The 13413-nt window shown below is 38.7% G+C and overlaps 1 protein-coding gene across 1 annotated transcript in view; it reads right to left on the bottom strand.

The window, feature by feature from the left end:
* Nucleotides 1–13413, bottom strand: part of LOC114035485 (cilia- and flagella-associated protein 43-like) — a 166088-nt gene that overhangs the window by 56994 nt on the left and 95681 nt on the right. The window contains exons 20-22 of the mRNA XM_027851631.1: nucleotides 12608–12685; nucleotides 11948–12073; nucleotides 6288–6392 (exon numbers count right to left, since the gene is read on the bottom strand). Of these exons, the coding sequence (XP_027707432.1) occupies nucleotides 6288–6392; nucleotides 11948–12073; nucleotides 12608–12685 (309 nt within the window). The remainder of the gene's footprint in view (nucleotides 1–6287; nucleotides 6393–11947; nucleotides 12074–12607; nucleotides 12686–13413) is intronic.

Below are 13413 nucleotides of genomic sequence, written 5' to 3'. Positions count from 1 at the left end.
TTGCCATTAAAATAAACATAAACTCCACTGTTTGACATTTAAAGCTCTACAACCTGGCTTTCAAAAACAATTTAAAAAACATTAAGTACTAAATATGTGGCAGGCATTGTGCTAGGAAGTGGACATACAAAGACAAAAAAGAAACAATTCTAAGAGCCTACATGCTATTTGGGGAATAACATAAACAGAAGAAATCAAATGCAAATAAAATGCAAAAACAAAGACACAAATTAATTTCCTGGAGAGGGTACTAGCAAATGTAGAAGGTGACACTTGAACTTTAAAGAAATCAAGGGATTCTGTGAGGCAGAGGTCAGGTAGAGTCATTCTAGACAGATATCATCCTGTGAAAAAGTATGGAAATGGAAAAAGAAATGTCATGTCTGGGCAGCAGCCAGAAGGCCAGGTAGGCTGGATTGCAGTCTGTGAAGGGGAGCAATGCCCAGTAAAGTAAAGCCCAGAAAGATTAGAGCCAGATTATGAAGGGCTAAAAGGCAAAAAGGAACTTGTGTTTTGTTGTAAAGGCAAGAATAAGCACTTAAATAGGGGAGGAACATGGTCAGACTTATGCTTTAGGAACATGATTTGGTGGCTATATGGAATATGAATTTCAGGAAGACAAACTAGGAGGATATTGCAACAGTCCAGGTAAAAGGTGATAAGGGCCTGAACTAGGGTAAGAGTCATGTGAGTGGAGAGAAGGAGATGTCTGCAAGAGATATTATGGAGGTAGAACTGTTAAAACTGGCAACTGATTATGATGAGGTCTAGATTCTTGGGGTTCTGGAACCCCTAAATCATGGCATGGTGGGACCTGACCAAATGAATTTGACCCAAATTTTCTTTCAACCAGAGACAAAGTTTTATTAGGGATGGGTCATACAGGCTAGACTCTTAAGGAATCTGAACATTAGTGACTCCCGTAAAGATGAGTGGGCATGAGTAAATCTCAGCGTTTAAATGGGGGCCAGGGTGGATCTTATATACACTTAAATAATTTTGGGTGTTCAGAGGAGGAACTGGGAGAAAGATCCTGAAGCTGAGATGAGTTTAGGGAGAATTCCGATGGGAATGTCTAGGAGGTTGAATAGACAATGGGAATAGACAATGGAGCAAAGAACTGGAAGGAAGAGGTTGATAAGATCAAAGGTGGGATCAAAGACTAGGCTTCTTCATTAGGATTTCAAAGGGAGATAGGGAGAGAACAAGAGATAAGGAAAGGCCAGTTGAGTGGAGTATAGCTTCAGGCTTGAGGTTTGAGACCAGAGTGAGATCAAAGAAAGTTTAAGGGTTTTCTGGGGCCCATAGACAAATGGGACCTGGATTCTTTTTGGGGTGAGGGGCAAAGGTCTCAGCTTGGGCCCATACCCCATCAACTAGATGTGAGGAGTGATGAAGAGGAGAAAGATGAAGATAACCATCTCATTGGGAACATTTGATGGATATAGGGAAGCTAGAAAGTGGACAGAGTTTGATAGGAAAGTTGATTAGTTCTGAATTTGATATGCCTATAGGATACCTAGTTCAAAATGTTTAATTGGTTCCTGGTGGTGTTCTGGAGAGAGACTGGAGTTTGATGTTTAAATCTGGATCTCATTTGAATGAGATCACCAATAAAGAAAATATAGAGAGAGAAGAAAAGAATGTTCTGGACAGAGACTTAGGGGTCCATTCATATAAGAGCGGATACAGTAAATGAGACTGCCAGGCAGGACAGCTAGCATTTGCAAGAAGGTGGCTCACTCCCCCACCCATCTGCCCCAACTACCCCCAGACCAGAGCAAAGGAGAAGTGGGGCATGATACAAAGGTGATTTGATTTACAAAGCTGAGGAGAAAAGAGGAGCCATGACAGATGGCCTCAATTTTTTCTATTTACATGAGAATTGAGGATTTTCTTAATGAAAATACGAGAATGAAACAGGCAGGTTTTCTCAAACAAGTCTCTAAAGCAAGCATGTGTTTACAGATACACAATTGACTGAAGGGCATATAATACAGGAGTCTGTGTTTATTATTTGTCGGTTACAATTCATTTGACTTAGTAGAGTAAAATGAAATCTTAAAGGTTTTCTTCCAACAAGGATTATCTCATGAATATATTAAGATCATATAAGATTCTTTGATAAATGAAACCAGAGAGACAACTTTGTTCAACAATCTTCTGATTATTAACATTAATTGAGACATAAAACAGGGAGATATATGCTTTCCCAAATTGTTCACTACTGTTATGGGGGATGCCTTGAACAGAGTCCTGTTGATGGTGAGGTCCTCTATAAACTTTTTTGTGTGAAAGATATTGGACTGATTGAATCAAGTTCCCAAACATTATGAAACCTCTCAATGAAATCTCAGAGTTTTTGAAACAGAGTGGCAAAACAACCAAAAAGGAAAAATGAAATGGATGAAAAAATCCCATCATCCAGATTAAATACTGTCGTGAATAAAATTCAACAAAAGGTAGACTGAGGCATATTCTCTCCAAGCAAGATGATAGGGCATCTGTTAATAAAGTAGATAAATGACTGCCTCAGTGAAGCCAAAGACCCTAAACAGAAGGACAGCTCCCTTTTTATGATTTTTGGGGAGTATAGAACAAAGAACAGGATTTTGTAGGTGGGGAACAAGTTATGATTGGGTACAGGGCTGGCAACATCGTCAGAGTGAGGACAATAGGATAGGCTACAGAGATGAGGCATGGGGGACAATATGATTGGTTGGAAACTGGGACTGAGGGGCTAGCAACAACCCCCTCCTTCCCTCCTGTGACTAAGAAAAGTTCATTGTTTGCAAAGTTAGAGGTAGTGGATATCTAAGAATGATAGCTTGATGATGTAAAGACACTAGACTCGACTCCCTGGTGTTCATCCACATCCCCCAAGAATAAAAGATTTCCTTGAGACAAGAATAGAACAGTGATTAGCAGGAGAACTGGATTTTTAAACTTATCTCATTACAGGCCAGCTGAATTTCAGAACTAAGTTCAGAGACAAAGAATTGTGACTTAGGTAGTTACAGGACAAAAATCAATTAACTAGAAATAGGATCAATAAAAATAATATAAAATCAATTTGGTCTTGTCAATATGCAGTCATTATGCAGTCCACTCACTGAGTGAGTACAGGAGGAAATGTGTGTGTATGTGTGTGTGTTTTGGTGTGTGTGTGTAATAGACACTACAGATGGACAGTGAGTTAAGCACCAAATTGAATAAGAGGAAGAGAACGGCTGTATTATATTTGGGAAATTGTGCAGTTCTTTTAACAACCCCAATATGTTCCTTTATGCAAAAACTCAATTTTTCAACACAAATATCTCCCAAGTGATAATTTTAAGACACTACATTCCCTGAGAAATTAAAGTTGCAGGTGACCAAAGGGGTAATGGAGAATTGTATAGGGATGTAAGTAAGCTGCTGCATAGTTCTAGTTGTGATTGATGCTCAAGAAATGACTTAATAGTTTTCACTGAGAAAATGCATAATTGGAAAAGGAGGTAGGCCAATCACATATTGTCAATGAGGGATAACAAATGAGAGCCCACATATTCCTTTGGTACTGTGAAAATTTTAAAAAAAACTAGCAAATACCATCTATATGATTTAGATATGATACTATAAGAAAACTAGGAGAGCAAGGAATAGTTTACCTGTCAGATCTACAGAGAAGGGAAGAATTTATGACCAAATAAGAGATAGGGAACATTATAAAATGCAAAATGGATGATTTTGATTACATTAAATTGAAAAGGTTTTGCACAAATAAAGCCATCACTAGAAAGGAAGTAGAAAGCTGGGAAACAATTTTTACAGCCAGTGTCACTGATAAAGGCCTCATTTCTAAAATACATAGAGAACTGAGTTGAATTTATAACAATACAAATCATTCCCCAATTGACAAACGGTCAAAAGATATGAACAGGCAGTTTTCAGAAGAAGAAAGTAAAGTTATTTATAGTCACATGAAAAAAATGCTCTAAATCACTATTGATCAGAAAAATGCAAATCAAAACAACTCTGAGGTACCACATCACACCTATCAGATTGGCTAACATGACAAAACCAGAAAATGATAAATACTGGAGAAGATGTAGGAAAATTGGAATACTAATGCATTGTTGGTGGAGTTGTAAACGAATCCAACCATTCTGGAGAGCAATTTGGAACTATGCCCAAAGGGCTATAAAACTGTGCATACCCTATGACCCAGTAATACTACTTCCAGAGCTGTATCTCAAAGAGATCATAAATATGGGAAAAGGACCCACGTGTACAAAAATATTTATAGCAGCCTTTTTTGTGGTGGAAAAAAATTGGATGTCCATCAGTTGGGGAATGACTGAACAAGTTGTGGTATATGAATGTAATGGAATACTATTGTGCCATAAGAAATGATGAACAGGTGGACTTCAGAAAAACCTGGAAAGTCTGATATGAACTGATGCTGAGTGAAGTGAGCAGAACCAGGAGAACAATGCACACAATAACAGCCACATTGTGTGATGACTGACTTTGACAGACTTAGCTCTTCTCAGCAATGCAATTAAGATAACTCCAAAAGACTCATGATGGAAAATGCTATTCACATCCAGAAAAAGAACTTTGGAGTCTGAATGCAGATGGAAGCATAATATTTGCTCTCCTTTTCTTTTGTTTTTTTCTTTTTTGTGGTTCCTCCCATTAGTTCTAATTCTTCTTTACATCATGACTAATATGAAAATATGTTTAATATGAATGTATAAGTAGAGCCTATATCAGATTGCATGCCATCTTGGGGAGGGGAGGGGGAGAAAATTTAAAACTCAAAATCTTATGGAAATGAATGTTGAAAACTAAAAATTAATTAATTAATTAAAAAAGTGTAGAGGAAACCATCCAGTTATTAAGTATAGATTCTCTAGCAGGGGTAGGGAATCTGTGACCTCAACGCCACATGTGTACAGACCTTTGACTGAATCCCTTTGTTCTATGAAGTTTGGATTTAGTCAAAAGGCTGCACTTGAGGACCTAGAGGGTCACATGTAGCCTCAAGGCCCACAGTTTCCCCACCCCTGCCTAGAGGATCTATAAAATGAAATGGAGAAGAATTACACAGGAAAGCATGGATGGGCTATAATCTGGGTAAACAGCCACTTGATAAGGTCTCAAGTCTACTGCAGTGAGTTGAAGTAATGAAAAATCAAGTCAAATCAATAAGTATTTATTAAGCATCTACTATATTCCAGGCACTGTCCTAAGCACTGGGGATACAAAGAAAGACAAAAACAGTTTCTATTTTCAAAGAGCTCAAAGTCTTATAAGTGATACATGTGAACACAATGTACAAAAAATATACATACAGGACAAATTCATTAATTTTTTTTGTTGGATGTGTGATTTTATCAGTGTGGATAGTCGCCATATCAAGGTAGATTGTAAACTATCCAGGGTTTTTCATTCCATGTGATTTTTGACCATGCCCTTTCCAGAAAGGAATGATGCAAGTCAGATGCTCTGTGGGATTAGGAAGCTAGCACCTGCTATCAGTAACCCTAACAAGAACACAAGCCTTCCATTTCAAGGAAGCTTTTAAGTAGTCCATAAAAGTAGGTTTGCTATAGGCTGACCAATTATACTGTGGTTGCAGAGGTATGTGTCTTGAAAGTAAAGAGAGTCAGAGAACCTGTTAAGATTTGTTTATGGCAAAGCAATATAGATCTGACTTTCACTGTATGTCTTTATATTCACTAGGGCTGTCTAAGTCCCTCAGAAAGTCTTCAGTACCACCAGAGTGTACTACAAGTTCTCCAAATTCTTAGACAAAAGAATACTCATGGGTCAAGTGATGATTACTCTGTGTCACAAGATTACTTACAAATGCATCCTCAAAAAAACCTTACAGAGCCCTTTCTTCTTCTGGCCAAATTTTTATTAGAAGACATGAGACCATGACAAAGGGTCATTGTAAATATGTTCTTGGTATACATTATCTTTGACATGATTTTTAGAGAGAAAAATCTATGAAAGAACAGATCAGAAATGAAAAAGTAATTGCAAGCATTACTAAGGAGTGGAAGAAAAAAGGAGAAAAGACAAATATGGGGAGAAATTAGTTTGAAAGCCCAAATGGACCAAAGCAGAAAGGGTCTAAATGAAGAAGACAGATCATAGGTACTGTGCTGGGAAAGCTCTATAAGGGACTGAACAGGCAGTGCTCTGAGCTTTGGAAGGATTGTTTTACTTTTAGCTTCAATGGGTATTACTTCTGAGGTTATTAATAACTGAGATAATATGTTTAGAATATTCACCATAAGTCCTTGACTTTTTACGCACATGGAATCCCAGCATTCTTCTTTTAAAATGTTCCATAAATACATCTTAGCTAGATTTTCCATTTCTGTTTCTTTTCTTAACTGTAAGAAAAAAAATTGTAATGGTTTCAAAAAGTCACATATGTAGAACTTACTAACATGGTAATTGACATGGAGATATAGACAAACATCATGCATATATGTGCACACACACACATGCAGCCTCTATGGAGGATCTATATAATAATATGAGTAAGAACAACAGGATGAGAAGAGCATGGATGGGTTATGATCTGCACCAACAGAGTAAACAACCCCAAGGTAACAGGTCCATTGCAGGGACAGTATGCTCTTAAAGAGGGTTAATTAGCATTTGCCTGGTGTTTTACAAATCTAGTCAAACCTTTTAAAACTGAAAAGGATGGGGTAAGGAGAAAACTGCTCAATTCCACAGAGATAAAAATATAACACGGAAAGAGTAGCTGTTGAGCACCAGGAAGGGCACTGGAGTCAATATCTAAGAAAGGAGCCAGTAGTAAAACCCATGACTGAAAATATCTATTTCCAAATGCACCAATGTAAGGAAACAAGCAAGACAAACTAGAAGTCCTAACACAAGGAGGCAAATTTGACCTCACAGATATCGCTGAGCCTTGGTAGGATGAAACTCATGATTGCAATATGGCTCTGGGGGCATTTTTTTTCCCCAAATAAAGCATTATGGAGAAAAGAGAGGAAAAGCGGATAGCATTATGCATTAAAAAGGTATACGCACGCGAAGAAGTACAGTAATCAGAGAAAGCATAGTTGAAAGCCATTTGGGTAAAGGTCAATAAAAGGACAAAGTAAAGCAATTTTCTCTTCAGGTAATAGATCATAAGTGTGGCATAGAGGTTTGATGTAATAATGATAAAAGACTTCAATTCTTATAATATCATCGCTTTCTCTCTCTCTAACTCTCCTTTCCTCCTTCTCTCTGTTTCTCTCTCTTCCTCCCTCCTAAAGGCGGAGCAGCTAAACCAGACTGTCACCTTCCCCCTGCCATCTGTATTGCCTTCCTCAGGATGACTGCACTCTGAGGGCTGCTCCTTGACTTGATGAAACCCTAGGCAGACCTGTCTCACTCCCCACCCCACCCCCACCCCCAGCTGCCTCAGGCTTATCAGCTCCTCTTTGTGTTTTGCCTTCCCCTTTTCAGTCACTTCAATTATGTCTGACTCTTCATGACCCCATTTGGGGTTTTCTTGGCAAAGATACTGGAGTGGTTTGCCATTTCCTTCTCCAGCTCATTTTACAGATGAGCAAACTGAGGCAAATGGGGTTAGGTGACTTGACCAGGGTCTCACAACTACTGAGTATCTGAGGCTAGATTTGAACTCAAGTCTTCCTGACTCCAGACCTGGTGCTCTATCCACTGTATCACCTGACTGTCCTTACTAGAATGCAAATTCCTTGAGTTTCACCACATCCCTTTTTCTCCCACTCACATTGCCACCACCATGATGTAGGCCTTCATTACCTCATGCCTAGACTACTTCAATAGCCCTGCCTTAAGACACTCCTCACTTCAGCCTGTTCTCTGCTTAGCTGTAAAAGAGATCTCCTTCAAGAATGGATCTGACCTTGTCACACCCCACCTACCTGATCAATTTTAAAGGCTTTTAAATCTCTTAACCTGGCCCCTTCCTACCCTTCCAGTCTTCTTACACTTTCCTCTCCTCCATGTATTCTCTGATCTAGTGTCCCTGGCCTTCTTGTTGTTCCTCAAACATGATACTGCATCTCCTAACTCCATGTCTTTCCCTCCATTCCTGGAATGCTCTCATTACCTACAACTTTTGGTTTTCCTGGCTTCCTTTCAAAACCCATCTTTTGTAAGAGGAGCCTCCCCCCCCAAAACTGCTAGTACCTTCCCTCTGAGATTAGCTCCCATTTACACTATCTCTTTTATGGAGCATGTTGTCCCTCCCACACCCCATTAAAATGTAAGCTCATTGAGGGCAGGAACTATGTTTTCCTACATTCTTTATAGCCTCAGAATTTACCATAATTCCTGGAATATAGTAAGCACTTGCTTGTTGCTGCTTGTTAATGTTTGTTTATTGTCTGACTTGCCTTAATGATTTCATCATTTAAAAGGTTGAAGGTTTGAACCAACAAGGGGTAATTCCACTCCTGATTCTCACTAACATGGAGGAATGCTTTCTGGGATGGAAATAACAGAAACCTTGGAAGAGAAGTGACCATTCCATTTTAGAATTTGTGATAATGAGAGTTAGGGAAAAAGGACATAGGGTTTTGGCAAGCAAATTTCGGAAGGTTCAGAGAAAGAATAGTTAGGATTCCATGGACAGAGGAAGTCAGCCCACCAGGGATAGGAACCTCTTAAGAATGAAATTCTGAAGTCACAAAGAGAATGAGTTCTGATGAGGATAAAAAGCTGGAGTTGTCTGAAGAGACTTATATGGATACACAGAGAAATCCTCAAGCAATTTAAATTTTTTTTTTAAAAGTTAAGCAGGGGGGCAGCTAGGTGGCGCAGTGGATAGAGCACCGTCTCTGAAGTCAGGAGGACCTGAGTTCAAATCCAGCCTCAGACCAAACACTTGACATGTACTAGCTGTGTAGCCTTGGGCAAGTCACTTAACTCCCGACTGCCTTACAAAAAAAAAAAGTTAAGCAGAGAAGATGAAAATAAAGGCAAATACAAAGGGTGAGTACAAGAGTGGGCAGAGTACTGTAAGAAAAGTGTCAGGGTGAGCTAATGCTACTGAAGAAAACTTAAGGCCACAATAATAATATTAAGTATATTGTGGAAAAGAGAAAGATGGAAAAACATGCAGAACTGCTGCTTGAAACAGATGGTGTGCTGATAACTGACAACAGATATGAGGCAGATAAGGCTGCGCAATTCTGACTGTGCTTCTGATTTTGTTTTTTATTTTGCTTTTTTCCGCCAAGAAAGGATAGAAGAAAAATGACTAATAGGGAGTTCCTAACCAAGATAAGTTGGGAGATGGTAAGAGAACATTTAACTGTGCATGGATGAATCAAAGTTCCTGTGGTCCCAACACTGAAAGAATTGATGTACAATTGCTGAACTGGTATCAGTAATCTTTTGAAAGATCTGTGCAAAGAACAAAGAGAGCTATGAATAGTAAAAAAAGAGAGGTACAAAAAGACTAGAGACAAGTTAAAGTCTCCATTTTAAAAAGCAGACTGGGGAAATGGGGGTGGCGAGCGGGAAGTGAATGGAATCTGGAAGTAAATAGAAACTATAGACCAGTGACCTTGGCTTTGATTCTGATCAAAATCCTAAGATGTATTATAAAGAAATGATTAGGGAACAGCTAGAAAAGGAAGTAGTGATCACAGAGTCCCGCTTTTGGGGATTAGCATTAAATGGTTCTATGACAGTCTGGTGGGAGGTCTCCACTAGTGCCAGGGATGGATCCTTGGATGGATACTCTAAGAAACATTTTTTACCATTGATTTGGATAAAAGCAAAACAGCATGCTTATCAAATTTGTAGGTGATACACAGCTCTGAGAGGGATATCTAATGCAGTGTGTGATAAGAGTTGGGGTCCAAAAAGTCATTGACACATCAGAACACTGGAATGAATCTAATAAAATGAAATGTTTAGTAATTTAGTCATGTCTGACTCTATGTGGACTTCATCCATGGGGTCTTCTTAGCAAAAATACTGGAGTGAGTGATTTGCCATTTCTTTTTCCAATGTGTCCCCATTTTATAGATGAGGAACTGAGGCAAATAGGACTTAAATGATTTGCCCAGCTAGTAAATGTCTGAGGTTGGATTTGAACTCAGATCTTCCAGAATCCAGGCCTAGTGCCATCATCCACTGTGCCTCCTACCTGCCCCAAAATGAAATGTAATGGGTTAACAACACAAGATAGGTTACAAACACAAGATAGAAGAAACATATCTGGGATTTTAAGTGTACTGAGAACTCAATATGATTCAACAATGTGATATGGCAACCACAGAAACTAATTGAATTTGGGGCTACATTAAAAGAGGCATAGCTTCCAGAAGCAAATAGATGACAGTCTCTGTACTCTTTGCTGGCAGAGCACACCTGAAGTATCATGTTCACTTCTGGGTGCCACAGTTTAGAAAAGACACGGATACAAAGGAAAACTTTCAGAGAAGGACAAAATGGATGGGGAATGAATTCGTGCCACATGACAGACTGAAAGAATTGGAGATTTTTAGTGGCAGAAGAGAAGATTCAAAGTGGACATGACCACTGCCACTTGAAAGGCTAACATGTGAAAGAGAGATCAGCCTTGTTCCGATTAGCTCATTTACTGCCTGTGGCAGCCCAATCCTCTTTGCCATAGCTCAAATGGTTGGGAAATTTTTCCTGACACCAAACCTAAATTCACCTCTTTGCAGCCTCTACCTACTGCTCAGAGTTTTGCCTTGAGAGGATCCTATCCCTCTTTGATCCTCTTTTCCCAACATAGGAAAAAAAATAGAGAAAAAGCTCCTGTCTGGTTGCCTTTAAGATTCCCTTGCTAGCCCTCAGATCACTCAGTTGAAGGTCTCCTGACACCTTTCTTGCAGTAGGGTGCCTATTATTCTCAGTACACACTCTTAAAAGTCTCAGTTGGATGGGCCTTTCTTTGTATATTCATATAGGTCTCTTTGGACAATTCTAGCTTGTCTTCTTCATTGAAATTATTTCCCTTTGTGACTTCAGAATTTCATTCTTAGAAGTTTCCCATCCCTGACAGGCTGACTTTTTATAGTCTATGGAATTCTGCCTAACTTTTCTCTGAATACTTTGAAACCTGCCCTCCAAATGTACACTTCAGATTTTGCCCTGCTTCCTTCTCCTTCTCATCTAAGATGGAATGGTCACTTCTCCCCCATGGTTTCCATCTTTTCCACACCAGAAAGTAGTTTTTCCCTGTTAGAATTATATCTAGAATGGAATTCCATCTAGAATTCTATCTAGAACCCTGTTGGTTCCTCCAATTTTTTGAAGGATAAAATTATCATTAAGACGTGAGCTGTCCTGTTACAACCCAGGATCTGGTGCTAATGCTTTCCAAAAGATAATATATTTTATTCTTATTTATAACTCCCCTTTTACTTTCCACAGTATTATGCCCATAGTAGATTCTTGGTAAGTATTTGTTGAATTAATGAAAAAAAAAATTTAAATAGGTGCCAGCCACTGTGCTATGCCCTGGGGATATAGGGGAAAAAAGTAAAGACAGTCACTATCCCCAAGGAGTTTACAATCTCATAAAGGAAGATAACTCATCTAAGGAGTGGTGGCCGGGAGTGATATTCCAGTTTGGAAAGTTACAGTCAGTTCAGGGATGGTGAGTAGAGCCATAGCGGAATAGATGAACACATCTTTTCCCAGTAGCAATGACAGTACTGAATTGATTATGATTCCAGAACTGGAAGGGACAGAGGGTTCATGTGGCAAGGCAGCTGTCGAGAAGATGGTGGGGGAGTACAGCAAATGCATGAAACTGTTTATTATTTTTAGATCCCATTTATGTACACATTTGTTTTCTTATTATGTTGGAAAATTTCTCATTTTGCTCTTTCCTCCTTTCTTGTTCATGTCTATAATTATAAAACAATGATGCTTGAAGTAAATTCTCCTATACCTGTGCTACTTCTTCATCATTTTCAGCATAAAGTTTTTTCATTTCTTCAACATCCAGAAAAAATTCTTGTTGTTTTAGTTGTGCAATTTGAGGTACCAAATCATTTTCTTCCAGCATTTCCTGAATCTGAATTAAAACACAGAAAATGTTGGTGACAAGTAGACAATTTCAGCTTTAGAGTTCTTTCCTTGAGTCCATACACACAATGTTGCTATTCACCAAAATCTTGGAGTTTTATTGGGCTGAGTCACTAGTTCCTTGAGGCTGTTCTCAGGTAGGTGATTACAACTGCTTCTCATTTCAGAGCACATTGCATTATCATTTGTTCTGTTCAAGAACTTGTGCTACCTCAGAAACATTGAAGAGAACCAAAAAATGTAACATTTATTTCACAAAATTCCTTTAATAACAAGGACCTAACCATTTTTCATTTTCTTACATATTTTGCTCTGTTCTTCCTTTATCACTGATAATTACTATCAAGTGTGTCAGGTTCTGGGCTGAGCATGGGTGGCAACTAACTTACACAGCAGAAAAGCGAGCTTACAGGCAGAATAGGAAGAGAAATCATAAACTCTACATGCCTATCACGGAAAATTCAGTAGGACAGATCATGTGAGACTACAGGCACAGTATTGGAGTAGGAGTCACAACACTTACAGTTTTAGCCAGTGCTCTGATTCCTTGTTTTAGTTCTCTTTTTTTTTCACTAAATTCCTTAACCTCTTTTCTAATAGCCTGAAATATAACAAATAGAACACTTAGAAAGAAAGCAAGAATGGCCCCCAAAATGAATACAAGGTATATTTTTAAAAGTATAACTCTAAAGAAAAGAGTGCACAAAAATGAAAAGAAATTATAAACTGAAGGTAAAAAGGTCTCATCACAACAATTTATCTCTCTCTAGTCTGTGCTTTTTCAGTAGTGGTGAAAGAAAGCAAAAAGACAGCTTTGACACAGGCAAATTGTCAAGTTATTGTACGAAGGAAAATTGAAAATTGAAAATTTGGAGTCAGTGTTCCCATGGAGAAAGCCCTGAATGTGGACTCACCTGGCTCTGCTGCTCATTACCTATGTGACCTTGGGTAAGTCAACTAAACCTGTCTCAGATTCATTCTAAGAAAACTGAAGTGTGAGACTCCAGATGATCTCTAGTTCCCCTCAGACTCTTAATCTATGATCTTACGAAATTACATAATGTCTAGTTAAATTAAAATGAATAAGTGATCAGGTAAATTGTTTAAGTTAGAAGATTTTTAGATGGACTCCCCTTATCTCCCTTTGAAAGCCCTGGCCCCACCTTTTGATTTTATGCAGATGCCTTTCAAACTTCTTCCTTCCAATCCCTCTCATTATCTATTCCCATTGTCTATTCAATCTCTCAGACCTTCCAATCGGAATTCTCATCTAGACCCTTTTCCCAGCCCCCTCCTCTGGCCACTCAAAGTTACTTTAGTGTATATAAG

This window comes from Vombatus ursinus, unplaced genomic scaffold (assembly GCF_900497805.2).
Source record: "Vombatus ursinus unplaced genomic scaffold, bare-nosed wombat genome assembly UNPS02009205.1, whole genome shotgun sequence".
Classification (NCBI taxonomy): domain Eukaryota; kingdom Metazoa; phylum Chordata; class Mammalia; order Diprotodontia; family Vombatidae; genus Vombatus; species Vombatus ursinus.
This window is presented reverse-complemented; position numbering and strand designations above follow the sequence as displayed.